Genomic DNA, 20,014 nt, shown 5'->3' on the forward strand with positions numbered 1-20,014 from the left:
CTTTGTTGGATCACCTGTAATTAATTTTTATTGAATGATCTATAGAATACAATGTCAGTAGATGTGGTTTTTTGGTATTACGGCTTTGATATTTATAAATAGCTTCATTTTAATATTGTATCATTGTATTATACATAATGATTTTAAAATAATGAGCTAGTTATCACATTTATATGTGTTGTCTGCGGACTACGCATGTGATATGATGGGGGTGCTGCTGTAGCTTTGTTGGATCCCCTGTAATAAATTTACATAGATGAGGTTTTTTGTGAGAGCGTTAATAGTTTTATGTGATTTTGTGCACGCAAATTTCGTTATGTTTGCTTATAGTTATCTTTTATTATCAACAGTGATTGTTGTAGAAATTGACTTTGAACTTAAGCTATCAACAAAACATCAACATGCAGGTGTGTATATGATATTTACAATAGTTTAACAATATCTTATTGTATTGTTATTTCAACTTATTATTATTTATTACAGAGAAAGGAATACAAAACCATTAATGCAAATAAAATAAGTCTCAGAGATTTTCAAGAGTTACCCAGCTTCCAACAGCCGTCAAATGAGCAGACAAATACATGTAAGTTTACAGATCAAAGACACATTGTTGTTGCTAGGGCATGATTTGTTAAGGCACAGGGGGCTATTGACGGTGGTTATAAATGTTACTCTGTTGGTGTTAATTATTATTACCAGGCTCAGATGTGTTAGTCACAGGTTCTGTTAAGACAAGCGCCCTATTGGTATTAATGTTACACGTGTTGATTGTATTTTTCGTTCTACAAAATTGTTGTGTTAATTTTTATTTTATTTTTTATGTATATATTATTTTTTATTAAATTGTTAATCCCATAAATCAGTTTCAGATGTCACAAATGACGCATCTGAAGTTGGATCATATGGTTCGGATTTCACAGTCGGTCCGGATCTGACGACATTCGAAAACCCATACGCAGCATACTCTGATTTGTCCGAATCGCAAAAATGTAGGTGGTCATAAGCCGTCAAAAAACGTGATGTATGTTAAAAAATGTGATATATTATTATTTCCAAAAATATGTCTCTCTCTCTCTCTCTCTCACGCTATCTCGCGCGAACTCTCACGTTCTCACTCATATATATATATATATATATATATATATATATATATATATATCCTGTTATATTCATTTTTATACCGCCTGTGATATTAATGTGTTATTTGTTCTCTGTTAGTATCGCCGATTATGTCGAAATCTGATGCAGAACACATAATGGATGATCTCTGGAATTTACCATCGGCAAAACACTATAAACAGCTATACCAGACCCCGGCTATACAAGGTGAATTTTGACGATTGGCTAGCGGTGTTTTTATAATGTGTTTTTGTGTTAAATGTTGCATATCGCCGCAAAATCATGAATAGTGTCCACAGGAGTTGTTGTTATCATGACTTAAATGACGTTTTTTTTTGTTTTTTTCTCAAGTCAGCGAATGTGTCGTTAATTGATAATATATGTATTACAGATGACATAGCTAGCCGGTATGAACCTACGGTACCTAGGGCCGATACGTGTGAAGCGGGACCATCCGGATACAGAGAACCGACATCGGGTGTTGGATCAAACGCCAAACAACCCAACAGCTCATTGGCTAAAGGAGCAAAAAGACCCCAGATCAGCGATCAAGCTTTCTGGTCATTGTTTAAAGGAACCATGCCGGCGCAAACCTTTGACAAATACCCGTGTATGTTTATTTATTTGGTTTCTTATATAGCACAACATTTACCATTGTTCTTTACAAATGGAAACCACAGGTATTAAACAGCCTGTGTAGACGTAAGCCGACAAGGAAGGTGGGGGTTGGGAGGTGATCCTGAAGTTGTTATAAAGCGACTGTCTTTGTGGCCGCGTATGTGTAACTAAAACGGTGTGATTTTTATTACAGTAGGAACCACGCCGATGGAAAGATCTGGCAAATATTCAGGTGTGTAATGTAATGTTTATTTATTTAGTTTCTTATATAGGACCGCGTTCATCATTGTTCTTTACAAATGGAAACCACAGGTGTTAAACAGACTGTGTAGATGCAAACCGACATGGATGGGGTGGGTGTTTTGGGAGGCGGGTCTGAAGGTTTTATAAAGCGGTTGTCTTAGTGTCCGCGAATGTGTAACTAAAACGTTGTTATTTTTTATTTACAGCGGATCCGCGACGATTCGCAAAAATGATAGCCGCGGCTGGGGTTGCTCAACCACTCAATGCTGAAATGGATGGGGGTGAATCAGCTAAAACGGTGATCGACCCACAACGTCAAGAAAATGTATCAAGGGCCGAGATCATGGCCACCGAGCGCGACGATTTCAAGCCAAGCAAGCGGAGAATTACAAAAAGTCGAGCCGGTCAAGAAAACAAGGCCGATTTATCAGACCTTAAAAGAAAATTGAAATATTCGGAAGGTAGACCCGTGAGAAAAAGAATCGCATTACAAACAGTGCCAACCGTGAGTAATGTGGATTACCCGCACGCATTTACAACACCTGCAACACCTACTGAATCCGACATTGACATTGCCGGTAATACAAAGACTGTGAAGACTCGTAAAACTTTACGACTGTCAAGAGAGATATACACGCCGCTGACGGATGATGATGTCATCGTGATTTCAGACACGCAGGAACATCATACTGCAGAAACGCAAAGCGTAGTCAGTAACACGCCTGCAGATACATTATCCGCTAATGATGAGGACTTAAATGGGCAAACATTTTTTATCACCCCTAGTGAAGAGTCAGTCTCAGATACACCACAGAATGATGATGAGGCTGTAACATCTGTAGCCGGAATCCCTGATAAAGTAATGGGTGATGATTACACAAAACTACCCAGTGTTTTTACCACGGTTGGCGAGGCAACCGCATCGGGCGGTGCGGATGCCCCGCCGACCGTGGTATCGACAGACATAGTTGATGGGGGTCAGAATGTGGAACAATTAGGACAAGATGCAGAAATACAATACTACGCGGTCATGGGGAGGATGCGTGAGCATATAGGGTACATGCGTAGAAATGTCAATACCATGTTGAACCGTATAAAAGATGAGCTTTATGGTTCAAAAAAGAAGCCAGAGATCATTAAAGAACTTGTAGAAATGTACATGAATGTAACATCAAATCATATAGCAGAGACCGTGAGGACTAGGGATTTTATTAAAGCGAACATGTATCATTTTGCCGAGATAATTGAAACGGATCCGTGACTAGGCATGGTGGGGTATGGGTTGAAACGTAATTTACATGTGTGTAAAAAAGCCCCAAGAATTAAAGCAAATGTACCGTGCAAAATCTCACACTTATTTCGCCGTTCGAAAATAAAACAGGCTTTAAAATGCATATACAGGCTGAGAAAGCGTAAACAACACAGGGTGCGTGGCACACCCCCACCCCCGGGTGCACAGGCTGACAAATCGCCGGACCAACCATCACCGGGTGACGTTGCGTCACCTGACAATGTTGAACACCCCGCAACGCCCAGGCATAATGACATAGATGGGAGAGCGCCACCCGGTGATGGTGAAGGTCGGCGAGATGTGTACTTAGAAGCGGTTAACAGGTATGAGCGACACCATCCTAATTTCAGAGCTATTGAGTATCATAATCATTTTCAATTTGTTAATTTGGAAAGAGTTACATCATTTGCAGAGGGTGTTGAAGCCGTACACAACGCTATACAGGTTATGATTGATGAATTCATGGTTGGTGTTGACCCTAATGATCGTGTACAGTTAAGATTGGAGGGGGGTGGTTTACACAACGCCATCTACTAACACCGAAAGCCGCAAGAATCATTAGACGCTGTCAGTTTCTTGAATCAAATTACAAACACTCTTCAAAGTAACGCTGAATTCTTATTAGGCACGGGTTTAAGGTTTGTGATCACTGTTTTTAGAAATAGAGCGGGTGGGGCCCTAACTGGTCGCGGCCTTAGACGCATTCCATACAGCTTAATTATAGAAAGGCGCAGAAGACACCTGTATGATTTCAACAATACACACAATTATTTGTGCTTTGCGGCATCGATCTGCAAACTTCTGGATAAAGGTAATGCCACAGACGCTGAAATACACGATCGGGCGCTTCAAATTCATAAGGATTTGAAACTATCGATCGATAAAGCAGTCAGCTTTAGCGACGTTGTTGTTTTTGAAAAACACTTAAAAACAAAAATTACAATATTATATCATAATAATCGTTCTTGGCATTACTATTCTTCAGATTCGCGCTACGGTGATACCCTGTATGTATTATATCACGATTCACACTATTATGGCCTGATTAATATCTGCGCATTTCTCGGATCGAGATTTTTCTGTTCCTTATGTAATCGAACTTATGAGCGCAAAAATAGCCACGATTGTCTTTTCTTTTGTAAGGCTTGTCACAGACAAGCGTGCGCTGATGATGGGGCTTCCGCATTAAGATGTTCGGTTTGTAGGGTGTTTTGCAGATCGCGTGAATGTTTAGAGGAGCACAAATCCTTAGCTTTAGATCGCAAAATATCCTGTCTTGAACATGTTTATTGCGACAGGTGTTGTCTCTACCGTCGCAGGTCTCATGAGTGTCAGGGGCTAAAGTGTTCTACTTGCAAGGCATATGTTGATGGGTTTGCGGATCATTTGTGTTACATACAGCCCATCAAAGCGGAAGAACCCACCACCAAATACATCTTTTTTGATTTCGAATGCATGCAGGAGACAGGTATACATATACCAAACTACTGTTACGCTCTCACATTAATGGGTGAGAAATCCTGGGAGTTTAAGGGCAAAGGTTGTATCGATGATTTTGTAAAGACGTTCATGAAACCAAAATTTGCGCATTACACATTCATAGCCCATAACGCTGGGCGGTATGATGCGTATTTTGTATTGAACAAGATCATCAAAGAACGGTATACAGTATCCCTCATCTCTAATGGCGGAAACATAATGTGTATCACAATAAAAGATCTGAAGATTAGGTTTATAGACTCTCTCAATTTTCTCCCCATGAAATTGAGCAGATTTCCAAAGGCCATGGGATTTGATGGCGTTAAAGGTCATTTCCCGCATTTTTTTAACACAGCCGATAACCAAAATTACATAGGGGGCATGCCCTCAATAGAATATTTTGGCCTACAACACATGATGCCTGAGGAGGCCGCTGATGTTACAGAGTGGTACGAAAAAAACAAACACAAGGTGTTTAATTTTCAAAAAGAATTAATACGATATTGTAAAGAGGATGTCAGAATATTGCAAAAAGGGTGCGCAGCTTTCAGATCAGCCGTTATAGACATGACAGAACAGGAGTTTGTAATAGCTGCTGAGAAAAAAGATGTAGCCGTTAAACGTCACGTTGATCCATTCCAACTGACGACTTTAGCGTCGGTTTGTATGGCTATGTATCGTTGTAAATATTTACAGGCAAACACATTGGCTCTTGTACCGGGTGATAACTATCACAAGACCCAGAAGCGTTACTCAACACCAGCCATACAGTGGTTAATGTACATAGAACACAAAGAAGGTGTGAGTATAAGACACGCTTTACAAGGTGGTGAGAAGAAAGTCGGTAGATACAGTCTGGATGGTTACGCCGTGATTAACGGCGTGCCAACAGCTTTTGAATTCCAGGGTTGTTTTTATCACGGTTGTGACAACTGTTACAAAGCCGATGATGAAAACAATCTGACTAAAACAACCTACGGTCAACTGCGGCACAAGACACAGTTAAGGATACAATTCCTTAAACGGTGTGGATTTCAGATAAGGGAGATGTGGGGGTGTGAGTGGAAGAAAATGAGGGAGACTGATGAGGAGCTTCAGGTTTTTCTGAAAGGTTTGGAAATCCCTGAACCCTTGGATCCTCGTGATGGTCTTTATGGCGGACGCACTAACGCCATAAAACTTTATCACAAGACAGAGTGCGATGAAAAAATACACTATTTTGACTTTACTAGCCTATACCCATTTGTCAACAAGACCAAAACATATCCTATACGTCACCCACGCATCATTTATAAGGACTTTGATGATGTCACAAAGTATTTCGGTTTTGTTAAATTAAAAATTAATCCTCCGCGAGGCCTTTTCTTTCCAGTTTTACCGGTTAAAATGAATGGTAAGTTAATGTTTCCGCTGTGCCGCACATGCGCCGAATCTGGACAGTGTGAGCCGTGTGTTCATGACTCAGAAAACCGCGCCCTAACCGGTACATGGTGCACAGTGGAGATAAATCTTGCTATAGAAAAGGGGTACAAAGTTTGTAAAATCTATGAGGTGTGGCATTTTGATGAGAGATCTGATGATCTGTTTTCAGGTTACATTAAAACACACCTCAGAGATAAACAGGAGGCTTCTGGTTACCCTGATTGGTGTACAGACTCTGTGAAACAACAAGAGTACATAGACGCGTATCAAAAAAATGAGGGCATAGCTTTAAGACACGAACACATAAATGTCAACCCCGCCAAAAGACAAATTTCTAAATTGTTTTTAAACTCATTATGGGGTAAATTTGGTCAACGTAGCAACATGCCCAATACTTGTCTAGTGACAGATCCTGATAAGCTTTTTGAATATGCCTTTCAACCACACTATGAGGTGTCTGCTTTAGACTTCATAGACTCAGAAACTGTTATGGTCAACTGGAAATACGCCAAAGACCATTATACCAGGTCTTCAACAACAAATATATTTATAGCAGCATTTACCACAGCGCATGCCCGCGTCGAGTTGTACAACCTATTGGATAGATTACAAGATAGATGTCTGTATCACGATACAGATTCTGTAATTTTTGTCAGCAGGCCCGGTGAGTGGAATCCGCCATTAGGCGATTATCTAGGGGAGTTGACCAGCGAACTACCATCTGGTACGCATATAACAGAGTTTGTTTCAGCCGGTCCCAAGTCATACGGCTATAGACTAAGCAACGGCAAGACGAGCCTCAAGGTCAAAGGTATAACGTTGAATGTTTGTAATGAGCAGCACGTTAACTTTGACAGTCTGAAAGAACTGGTCTTAGATTATCCTTTAAACCCCAAAGGCGAGGATCAGAAAAAAATTGTGACCAGGCAGCCCGGTATAGTACGTGTGAAAAAGTACTGGCAGATTGAAACCCGTATGCTGCAGAAAACGCAAAAGTGCGTTTACACTAAACGTAACCTCACGGATAATTTTACAACCCTACCATTTGGTTATTAAGATGGATATCCGTTTTCAACACCCCTTCTCCTGTATTTTAGCCGGACCCTCCAATTCGGGGAAAAGTTATTTTGTGAAAACGCTAATACAACACGCATCCACACATATGACGCATGTACCTGATAATATTGTTTGGTTTTACACCTGTTGGCAACCGATATATGACCAACTTCTGAGTGCTCACCCTGGTATGCGTTTTATAGAGGGGTTGCCCGAGTCATTTAGCGACGACCAGCTTTTTCCCCCTGATAAGATTAATTTAACGGTGATAGATGACTTGATGGATGCAGCGAGTAATAATTCTGAGGTTGAGAAAGCGTTCACAAAGTATGTGCACCATCGTAATCTCAGTGTCATGTACCTTGTGCAAAACATATTTTGTCAAGGTAGAAAGAGCAGGACTATACATTTAAACACAAAATATATGGTCCTGTTTAAAAACCCCAGGGATAAAATGCAGGTTAGCATTCTGGCTAGACAAATGTACCCATCAAAATATCGTTTTTTTCTTGAAGCCTATGAGTCCGCTACGGAGCCTCCATACGGTTATTTACTGGTTGATTTAAGAAACAATGCCCTTGATGATTATCGTTTACGAAGCGGTTTATTTCCCCCCGACACACCAGTAGCTTATGTTGTTAAGAAGCGGGGTTCTAAATAGCTATAACCGCGCATCCTATAGTCATTCATTACCACTTCTAACAGCTGTGAACATGTCGACCAGGATAAGGCGTAATTGGGCCCTTTTAAAAACCCTCATTAAAGCCAAACCGGCCCAAAGAAACGCTATATTATCCAACGCTTCAAACGATTTGGTGACAGCCATATGTGAGATTGCTCTCAATACGCTTAAAGGTAAAATACCCCTGTCACAGCGCCAGTTGAACTACCTTAAAAAGAAGAGGTCCCTTATAAAATCGCTTTGTAATAAGAAATGCGCCATTGGGAAAAAGAAGAGGTTGGTGAAACAGTCGGGTGGGTTTATCGGATCGTTGCTAGGATTTGCCATTCCATCAATTACCGGACTACTGTCTAATCGGTGATGGAATACTCTGAGAAAATGTATCTGGTCCCCCAGCAACAGATAGACCGTTTAAACAACAAACCAACCAGCGATGATATACGCAAAACAGCCACGCAAAGCCTAGATGCTGAGATCATAAGTATACTACATAATAATGCTTTATCAGAGTATGAAAAGGCAAAACGCTACATAGCTGTGTTACAGAGATACCTGGTGTTGAGTAAACAAACTGATAGAGAAATGTCAACTTTAACGCTTTTATCACCCGGTGCAAATGCTGTTGAGGATACAACTAACCCTACACAAGACGATGCTACCGACGCTGTTTACCACGATGTCTTGAACAGTGTTAATGCGCGGTATAAAAAGAACTGTGAAATACTAATGAGTAAAATGGTTCGCTCTAAAGACATTGCGAATTGGGACCGCAAGGGGGTGTTTATGTATAAAGGCGTCACAGTGCCAGGATCCAATGTGTTAGACTTGATAAGGGGTATCACGCAAAATCACAGCGTGACGAGTCATAAAATGCCTAACGGATGGATTGAATTTATGCGCGCTATGGCTGAGTTGAATATCCCGCCCACTGTAGTTGGTAATGCATCAAACAGATTACAGTTAGATCGCTTAAAAGCTGAAATCTACGATGATGAAATTGGCAATGTAAATATAGCCTCCCCAATACACAACATTAAAAAAAGTCGTATAAATGTTTTAAATTCCCCCGGGTTAACAACGCCACACGGATACTTACTACCGAGGAAAAGATCCGTAAATCTGTTTCAGGATTCGCAGTGGTTGAACCTTTAACATATAACTAATTTATAATGTTTTTATACAATGTATTTTTGTGTGTTTAATTTGTACGATGACGTTTAATTTGTAATGTATCATGTATTTAGTGTATTGTTTTAACTGTAAAGTTTATCGTGTTATTCGTGATTATTTTGCTGTAAATACATTTTGTCTGTACCAATAAAATATGGTTATGATTTATAAAATGCTGTTTTGTTCTTTGATTCTAACCAGTTTGTCTGCAAAAATATGCAATCACACGATATAAAGTTCAATAAGCAAGATTTTTTAATAGAAAGTAACCATAAGCAATGTACATACAGCATTTCAATCACAACATTAGTTACAAGTTACACAAACAATTTTGTATTACACATTATTTTTATCAAACACATGTTGGTTACTGGTGACACAGGACTGTATACAGTTACCCGTATATCGACTCAAACAATGACTTCTAGGGAGACGTCTTACAAAGTTTGATACATAGCGATCATTACGTTTTGTATCAAAACTAAAACGGACCAACACATCTGTATATTTGTAATTTTTACACATGAAAAATATAAAGTATATACAATATTGCCCACAAACGGTACTGTTAAAACCTTGCAACTGCTTATTTTGGTGGTAAATTCTTTTTGAATTTGAGTTTAAAAAATTTATTATGGCCTTTGGGAATAGGGGGTTGTCAGGTTCTAAACCGTAAGAGTCCAAAAAGTAACACTCGCGCTGGTTGTTAAAATAAACGGCCAACCAATTCTCCCCCGGTTGGGCGCTGGTGTGTGTGTTGATTACAAACGCGCAGGGGTATTGCGATAGTTTACCGCTCGGAAGCATATCACACGGGTAGGTCCCTTTAAAAAACAGGCGCGTCACCGGATTAGCGTACAGTATACAATTTATCTGTAATGTGTTCATATCGCTGATGGGGTGATGAATATTGGTAAATATACGATAAATATAAAAATTATTTATTTCATTTATAGATAATCATACAGCACATCGCGCCGCTGGTTGATCTCGATGATATTATCAAATAATGCGTATATTATTATGTTGACTGTCCGGTCTAGTGCTCCTGCAAACCGGAATTCAGCTCGTAGATTACCGGTTCTGATTAGAGACAGATGCTCCGCGCATTCCTGTTCAGGCGACAGATCAAAAGCAAATAGTGTGTAGCCTTTGAGGTACTCTTCACGGTCAATTAGTATACCCGAATCTGATTTCTGCTTATTTGTGATCTGAATGAGCGACATATACTCGCGAACCGCATTACCGTGTTCAAAGTCTGGTTGAAATGGTTTGGCCGGATGCGGTGTTCCATCCAGGTATAGGGATGCGAAGTTTACATTTTTATGTTCAAACCGTAGAGGGTTTTTGTCATAGGCTCCTGAAAACGCTTCATTATCTACAAAAGCGGCTATAACGGTTTTTGGCACCTGTCCTAAAAACAGATTTTCTAAATTAAATACGCGACTCCCCGTCGGTATGCTATAGATCTTCATGCCCACTCTATCGATCGCATATTTGGCGTTGGTGGTCAGTAAGGCCTGGGCGTGTCCAATCCGGACTGCGGGTGAGACCTGAACCCTTTTCACAAACAGGGACGCTGCAACAATCTGAATTTTAAAGGGCTCCGCTTCAGCAGACATTAAGCAGAAAGCATCTTTGTTTCTGATGAGTTTTATCTTCAAGTCCACGGCGTTCAATATTAGTTTATGTTGATGAAAAAGGTCACAGTGTAGCGGCCCCAATAATTCAACCGTTCGACTTTGTGCCGTTGTTCTTGCCCTTTTTATAAACCCTGTGTTTACGCCATCCAGGGTTCTTGTGTTGTGTTCTCCAGCAACATCTTTGTAGAATAATCCAGTTGTGTGTTTTGTGGATAACGCATCTGTGCTATAATTCAGTATGGTCTCTATGTAGGCCCTATAAGCGTAAAGATTATTGGACTGCGATATGAGCCTATCGCCCAAAGTGACATCAACCTGGCTAAATAAAGTTGCTATGGGGTAATTAATAAGAGCGACCTTGGCGTCTTGAGGTATAGCAGTGTTATCAGGCCGTACGATCTTGCAGGTCACGTACAGCAACGTGTTGTTCAGATCGTAGTAGTGTTCCCCGCTGGCCGCTATGTAGAATTCAAGCGGCGCGGTCTCGGATAATGCCGCCAAAGGTTGAACTTCGACGTAGAGGCTTTTCTCTACGCTGGTCTGCGTCGGTGGTACGTCAAAAAGGTCAAGTTCAGATTTTGCGCATTCCATGGATTCATTGTGTATGAAAGACATGCTTAAAAAATATCACCGACCCTTCGCTTCGGTTTCCTTTTTTTAATTAAGCCGCGTCTGCTCCGTTTTTTGTTTAAAAGGGGTCTGCACCATGTCGGAAGTCGTATTGCCCGCTTCCGTTTATTTTTAGCCGCCCCTTTCCTGGCATAGATTAAACCTGATCCATCTTGCTTCGCTTGATTTGCGTCGTGTATTTTGCTCACAACCGCCGCTGTGGCTTGTCCGATGACGTCTTTCGCGATGTTGCGTGCTGCATTCTTCACGTGGGGCTTTGCTATCGCCAGCCCTCTTCGGAAAAGCGGTACCGCTTTTCTGAAGAGGCTTCGAAAAATTCCACCTAAACCGCACCCGTACATATACGCGCTGCCGTGAAAACCGGGTAATCCATTACCGGCCTGTGTTTTATAATATTGCGCGTAGAGCCCCGGGTCACCATAATTTTTAACGGCCACCATTGTCTTTAATAAAATTCGGATTTGCGGCGTCTGAAATGTAGTTTCACGTTCGCTTTCCCAAACTTGAATGACATGTTTTCGTTCTGATCATTCTTTATCTCTATGGCTATAGTGTCAAAATGCGTCTTGCACAACGGAACATAATCGGGCTTCTCATACCGTATAGTGACCATCTCGTTGTTACGGCCCTTTATTTCAACGGTGCGCAACAACGGGACATAACTATCACCGACCCTCTGATGTTCGATAATATCTGTGTACACGAAGAGCGTATATTGCCCTCCGCTGATGTCGGCGCACGTTTTTAAAAACTTAGTTTTCGGGTATAACCCCAGTATTCTCGACAATTTAGGACCGGCTGTGATGTTGTACATCGCCTTGTTGTCGATGATTATCTCTCGTTCAAGCGGATCGTACAATAGTTTTAAACCATCCAGTTTATGTCGGTCAATTTCAGCGTTGAAAGAAAACAGTAACGCCCCGATGGTTTCATAAAACCCCGGTTTAACGCAAACCCTCGTTGCTGTACCGCTCGTCCCATCCCACTTTGTTATTTTCAACACACAATCACGCACATCGATTGTATTCCAGGTGTGTGGGTATTGTATTTCTGTAAGAGCTACTTCCCAATCTCCACTTAAGTCTATCGGCCTTGCTAACTTTGTGGTATAGTCAGAAATCTTATTTTGTGGAAATGTATCGGCTGAGGCGTTACTCGGCAATGTTATGTAGAAGGGTTTGTCATCCATCTTCCTCTTTGTTTATATATCTTTTATCTCCGATGCAGCGACCCAACTGTTAAATTTTGTGGGGTATCCACGCCACTTGACTAATACGTGTTTCCTCCCTCTAACCGTCTTATTTTTTAAAATCTTCTCCACTTTGTAAATCCTATTATAGTTTTTCGGTATACTTTGAAGTTCTTCGGGGTAAAAACTACCCGTTATAGCCTCCCCGTAGAGATCCTCCAACGTGTAAAGCGGCTTAAGTCCTTTAGTGTTCACACCGCGTATTACAAATATTTCCTCAGAAAAACTCTGTTCGTAACCTTTCTGAAATATATCCTTATATTTTGAGATACGAACGTGGTCCCCGACCGCTAAACAAGCCTTTGTTTTCTTACTTCTAAAGTAATCGCCATATATCGTCTTGAAGACATCCAGCGCATTAGAGCCATCCACCTCATTCGGAGCTCGCTTAATCGTTCTATGGTATGTGTTATTATAACTGGTAATGAACGCTTGTAAAACGTCTATATATCGGTATGTATTATTCGCCGTGAAATATCGCCACATTCGTGTTTTTAAAGTCCTATTGAAGCGTTCTATAACGGCGGCTTTCACATCATTATTGGTTGTGAAATGTTGTATACCGTATTTTTCTAACAACTTTTTTAGGACTTTGTTTAGAAACTCTTTACCATTATCGGTTTGTAGTTTCCTCGGTACGTCCCCCTGTTGGAATAATTTTTCAAAAGCCTTAGCGACAGTCGTCGCGCTCTTAGCAGTCAGACTTTCAGCCCAGGCCCTCTTACTGAATATATCGATGACGGTTAGTATATATTTTACGCCGTCGTTGTGCTTTGCCAGATCTATGAGCGATACCAAATCACATTGCCACTGTTGATTTATGTCCGATACACATATCATATTCCTTTTATAGTTTTTTCTAGCCGGTTTGTGCAATGTGTACGCGTCTTGCTCTTGTAACCATTTTCTCACATCGGATCTTTTAAATTTATTTTTCAAAGCTTTATAATATTTATCAAAACCGCAAAAACTCCCCGGCTTTAATACGTTATAATAACTGGCTTTCAGCCGGCTGTTTTGATGATCAGCGTTGCGCGACATCCTACACAAATCAAATTTGATATAAAACAAGATCTACATTTCTACGAATTATATATCTGTTGTATACCATATTTTTCTAACAACTTTTTTAGCATTATGTTTAGAAATTCTTCCAGCTGGTTAAGATATCATTAAGCGAGCTTTATATATGTGTTATTTCACATAGCCAATATCCGTGTATGAAGTTACAGTGTCAAACCAATTATATTTTAATACGGGGGTTAATATTATTTATACCACTTTCATATCAAACGTGATAGCTTTATACCACTTTCATATCAAACGCGGATCACGTTTGATATCAAATTGTATAAATGGGGGCGTGGACAAACTGTATAAAAGGGGCGTGGACCTGTCAAAACCAATTAGTTTGAAGAAAAAGTGTGCCTTATCTACTCATGTTACATGCCATGTTTGTGTTTAAGGGTGTGTGTGGTGCTTAATGTGCATGTAACATAATCTGTTTGTGTGTGTGTTTGTGTGTGTGTGTGTGGTGCCTCATGTGCATGAGGAAAAGTAGGGCTGACCTAGGTTCAGTGTAAACGGTGCAGACCCGGGTCCAACCTGGGTCGAAGTGCTGTGTGGGGTATGAAGCTGAGTCCGACCCTTAAAACTCCTTTGTTTGAAGACCAGGGTCTGACCAGGGATTTTGGTGTAAAGAGGTATACTGTAAGTAGAAAGCACTCTCAATTTCAAAGATGCTTCCACATCAGCCATTCAGAAACAGCTAGCTTGTGCAACCAACCATCATTATCATTATCTATCAACACTGTTTCAAAATGGTTCTGCATCAATCATTTGTACACCCCTCCCCATTATGTGTCTCCATGAGTAAGCAGGTGCAAGTGTCCGATCTGTGTATTGAGAAAGGCATACACAGTACATATCTGTGTATTTTACCCTGAGTGTTTTAGCTGCTTGGAAAAAAATATCCTGAAAAGTCTGTGATTTTAAAGGGATGGAGAAATTTAACTGTATACCATATACAGATGATAACTATTATAAGTGTAGGGTAAAGAATTTAAATTGAGTTGCTAAGAAAGACAGTTTTTAATATGACTTAATGTAATTGTGAAGGCGGAAATCACATGCCTCTTGGAATTGGTAAATATTAATGTCCAATAATAAATAACAAGGTATAAAAACTTGACTGAGGTAATATGCATGAAGGATAAAAACAAAGGAGGAAACTGCGCTTTGAGGAAGTAGAATACACAATAAAATTAAAACAATTTTCTACAGCATGTACTAAAATATCTCATAATACACTTAATATATAAAATATAGTACACTCTAACAGATATAAGGTGCATAAATAATTAATGGTGTGTAATACACTTTGATAGAATGGGAGTTAAACTTTGGCTTTTTTAGCTGGGAGCTCCCCCGCGAAACGCGTCAGTTGCACAGTACCACCACTCCTTCCTTCCCATTGGGGACTGCGGATTACAAAATCTTTGTATTGGATTCCTGAAACTGGACTCAAAGTGGACACTTCTGAAATTTGGGCCACTGCTGAAATTTGGGCCAATTCAAAGTGATTTGAGGACAGCAAACCATCATCACTCCAAAAAGGGACTACCAAGCAGCCGCACGCAGTTGCGGCAATCATCCCCGATACGTGAGTGAAAAACAGTCCACAATATAATGACTATTAACCATGCCCAGCGAAGTCCAATAGGAACAGGATCCATTTAAAAGAAGGATAAGTGGGGTACTATCCTTTCCAAAATGTAACTCCCATTCTATCAAAGTTTATTACACACCATTAATTATTTATGCACCTTATATCTGTTAGAGTGTACTATATTTTATATATTAAGTGTATTATGAGATATTTTAGTACATGCTGTAATAATGTGTTTTAATGTTTCCTCCTTTGTTTTTATCTTGTATATGCATTAAGGGACTGACTATCCCTAATTTAAACTGCAGCTAAATTTGAATTGAGCCCTCAGCAGCGCCTGGTATTTGCCCTAGTAACAATACACACGCCTTGTTTTTTTCTCAATTTGCATGAAGGCATCTGCTTTAAATGGGTGTACAAAAAAAGATCGAGGGCCAGATGCAGCAAGTTTCAAAAGTGATAAAACAGCCAGCCAATCAGCTCCTGCCTGACATTTTTCAAACGCAGTCTGTGGCATGGCAGGTAGGAGCTGATTGGCTGGCTGTTTATCACTCTCTATTTTATCACTTTTGAAGCTTAGTGTATATGGCCTCAAATGCTTATTGTACATACCACAACTATTATTTTAGGATCAAAACCAGTTCCAGAAGAGTGTATCACTGGCCAATTCTGGACAATTCTGCCCATATATACTTCTAAAGTACTGTAACTACCCCATATGTAATCTTAGCAGATTAACCAATAACTGTATTGATTTATTATACTGTACTAAACATTTGTAGACATTATATCGCTCTGTAGGTGGCCAGTTGGTGAAATAAAAGGTACTTATATGTTAGTTGGGCACCCACTAAACTATTTGCTTAGTTTTCCACGTCCTCTCGCCACGCTTCGGGCTCGGTGGCTAGCTGCACTCGCCACACTATCTTAAATCAACTCCATGCCGACATGGATAGTGGGGGTATGAGCGTACTAACTATAGTGGGTGCCCAACTAACATATAAGTACCATATAAAATTGCCAATTTGCCATTTATAAAGGATTGTGTTGAAAGAAAATCGTAGAATAAGAGGTCACAATATTTATTCATCTTCACACATCTCTAATCAGGCTTCTATTATCCTCTGTATCGCTGATATATCATAAAATATTACGTTTCCCTTTTTATAATTATCCCTGTAATTTAGTGTAAACAATGCAAAATACATCATAGATTAAAAAAAAAAATAGTAACAAAACCTTATTTTCAGCAGGTTGCATTTGTTCTATCTACAGTATAGAGAACCTGACTAGCAACCGCCTATAGAGAAGTGTTAAATTAGTTGGGGCTAAACAATAACATTACATAGAAAAAAATCTCAAAGGTTCTCAAATATTCTCAATTGCAACATTTTTAATTTCCTCAAATTATACTATATACAGCTCTACGTTACCTTAGATTTATAGGGGTCATTTTACTAAGATGGGAGTTCTGCTGAAAATGGATTGCAACTAATCAGATTCTATTTTTTATTTATTTAGCACCTTCTAGAATATTAGATATAATCCAATTGGTTGCTATGGGCAACATCCCATCTTCAATAGACCCTAATCTTAATTGAACCCATAGTGCTAATTTTAATATCATTAATCAAAAAGAGAATGTAAATTTATGTCATCAGAATATCAGGTTCATTTAGAATTTACCAAATATATAAATATTTATAATATTACATTGAGAGATTTTATATTAAATAATAACAATAGCTAAAGTGTTTGTTGTATCCCTTTTCCACCAAATGTTTGTCCTGGGTATTGCTGTGGCAACCTAGCTCAAGATTTGGTGTGAAAGGGTCAAATAAAACTACCAGGATCTCTTTACCTGGAAATCCAACCCTGGTAGACACAATGGTCAAATCCAACACCGGTGTAGGTAACGGTGCGGTGTGAACGGTGCATCCTTGGTCATCCAACCTGGATCACCCTGAAAGTATAAGGAGAGTTGAATCACCGGCAATTTGAGATAAAGTTTTCCACAAGCACCAGCAGAAAAAGCCGTGCAGTCTGTAAGGGGTCTCCCTGCAGAACGCTGGGTCCAGACTGTAGTGTAAATATGGTCTGACCCAGTTGTGACACAGATTGGAACCATTTGTAAAAACTTGAGTCAGACATGACATTTTGGTGGGAAAGGGGTATTAGATTGCAATAGGCACAGAAATTTTCTCCCATAAAAAATAACAAACAGTTGAAAATAACAGGGTAACAGTGTTGTGTAGCTGGACTCACAATGCTCCAGATTCTAAAGTACCTACCCTTAAAAGTTATTTGTGGAAAAGTCAGCTGTGTACTGTCTTCATGTGGAAATGTGTTTTGCATTGGACATGACAACTGCATCCCTAACAGATGAAGCTGATGTTCTCTTCCAGATACCAACTATTGTTAATGATATTCTATACTGTGCAGAGCACCAGATTAATTGCTAAGATTTGGGTAAAAAGAATTACCAGTGACTGTGACAAGTTGCACAGCAGAGAGATTTGGTCTTGCATACAACTAACATTTTGATGAAATTAATCTGCTAGTATATTCTATGAAGCAGACATCAAGACAAATGTGTTGATCTATGCAGTGGGATCCTCAGTGAGGGGTGCAGCAAGGTCTAAATGAAAAATGTTTGGCTCTGGTTTGCTGCTCCAAAGCTTTTTCCTTTAGACACGCTGTTCTTATAAAGCACTTTTCTGTCCTTGGATAATGTGAGTCACAGAAAGAAAGTTGAATAAAGAGATATAGAGTAGACAATTTTCATATATATATATAGGTTATTCTAATTTAAGAAAAAATCTATTTTTAAATATTATCTGTAACAAAAATAAATAGCTGCCCAATTAGTGTATCCATATATGTTTATTTTATTTTTAACTTTATCTTTGGTATATGCTTCTTTGCATGCCCAGCATTTGCATAGAGGGATGATAGCCAGTTCATCTATAGTGTGCTTGGGGTATGACTGCACACAATCATGACAAAGTTCTGCTAGTGAAAAGTGCACCAAGTTAAATGCTTAGCAATACAAATGATGTTGGGCAGTTCTGAAAAGTCCACTAATTCAGTACGTGGTGAAAGGCAGTTTTCAGAGCACCATGCTATGTGCAATGATTGGGCAATGATGAGAGCCCCAGCTGGGTAAGCCATTTTGCTACGACATCCCTTAGTTTTTCTAGAGGTTGTCAGTGGTATGTGTTCTTAGTATGGCTTCTACATGTGCCTGACTTACACAAACAACATCCTCATCCTCAAATCCTCATTAGTGCCAGCATCAGCTACACAGAATATTCCCCTCATTGTCTTGCACTTCCACAGTGGCAACCTCTATGTCTGTAACCAGCTATACTTCTGCTCCACAGCACATTTTGAGAGGGAGCAGACATGGGCCCTCATTCTGATCCGTTCGACTCATTGCGAATTCGCAACGGGGACCAATGTAGAAGATCTGGGCATGCGCATAAGCGAATATACAAATGTGGGTTCTTCTCTGCGGGTGCCCTTGGACCCTTGCATAGTCCTCTAGGTGCTGGCAGTGGGGTGGGCATACAGGAGGCAGGCAGGGGGCGTTTGCATGCAAACACTCAGCATTTCCTGGGCATACCCACAAAAACACTTTGTGCCCCAGGAAAACACTGGGCAGCTATCTGCCTTCCAGCGGTGGGCAGCCAATGTCACCAAATGTCAGCTGCCCATCCTGTTCACGGAGCAGGGAGCCGCTAATCGAAGTCACCAGAGAGTGACTTAGATTAACGAGCACATCAGAGATCATTTGATGGTTGGTGACCATCGAATAATTTCAGGCACCCACGCAAGGCTTCGAATGGATGTATATGCAAATCATCCATTTTCTGCGCTGCAGGGAAAATATGCAAATAGTGGGGGCTGGACGTTCGGGCGAATGGAGGGTGGTGCTACAAGGCTTGAAAAAGCAGTGAAGAAATGGTGTACTCTCTCAAAGTACAGTATTGGAAAGTTCAAACTTACACATAGCACTCATGGACACATTTAGACTCTCTTCAGGGATTTGTTACATTTCTGTTTCTGAACACAGTTTGTTCTACATTCTTAGTGATTTTACTTTTTTCAGCACTGATTTTCCAGTTTTCATTTTTTACACCACTTCTACAGAATTGCTTGTATCGACAACATGAGATCCAGAAGAAGATGCCTCACTTACAGCTGCAGAACCACCACTCAAAAATAATAGCCAAGGCCTGAGTCTTTCTTTGCCACATGGTGGATGGCATGGTGAAAATTTGATGTTGTTCTGCACTAAACTTTTCCTTTATTAGCAGTGTTTTTTTCTTTACCAATGTAAAATATTTTTCTTTATTTTAGTCTTAAACCTTCTATGCCCTGGATAAACACTCCAATATGTAGCTACTTGGTTTGGTTGGATGGACTTTAAAACAACAAGGTCCTATACATTCTTGGTACCCACCAGTACAACGTAAGATACCACCAATCTGAGACATTTGAAAACTGACCACTGATTCAAAATTGTGCTTGCACTTCTGTAACTCCCCCCTCCCTTCCCTCCCCTATTGTCTTTCCCCGTTGAAGTTGCTATTTGTAGTTGTTGTTAGGCTATTTGTTTATTGTTATAAAATCTAAAATGTTGATAACTGCCCACTACCAATTGCTCTTTTCTCACACAACAGTAAGACTCCAGATATGATGTTCACCCTGATTGCATTTGTATGTCCGTTTTGCATGTATA

General features: G+C 40.0%; 1 protein-coding gene across 1 annotated transcript; it reads left to right on the plus strand.

Annotated features, from left to right (window-relative positions):
• The first annotated feature begins 303 nt into the window (after positions 1–303).
• On the plus strand, positions 304–19,512 carry LOC146058435 (uncharacterized). The gene is made up of 8 exons (XM_083170715.1): positions 304–407; positions 484–583; positions 864–989; positions 1,219–1,326; positions 1,511–1,729; positions 1,931–1,969; positions 2,187–2,449; positions 19,423–19,512. Exons 1-8 carry the CDS (start codon positions 402–404, stop codon positions 19,510–19,512), a joined length of 951 nt encoding a protein of 316 aa, XP_083026841.1. The 5' UTR covers positions 304–401.
• Positions 19,513–20,014: the final 502 nt, after the last annotated feature.

The sequence above is a fragment of the Crinia signifera genome, chromosome 2, assembly GCF_055691185.1.
Source record: "Crinia signifera chromosome 2, ASM5569118v1, whole genome shotgun sequence".
In the NCBI taxonomy this organism is placed as follows: domain Eukaryota; kingdom Metazoa; phylum Chordata; class Amphibia; order Anura; family Myobatrachidae; genus Crinia; species Crinia signifera.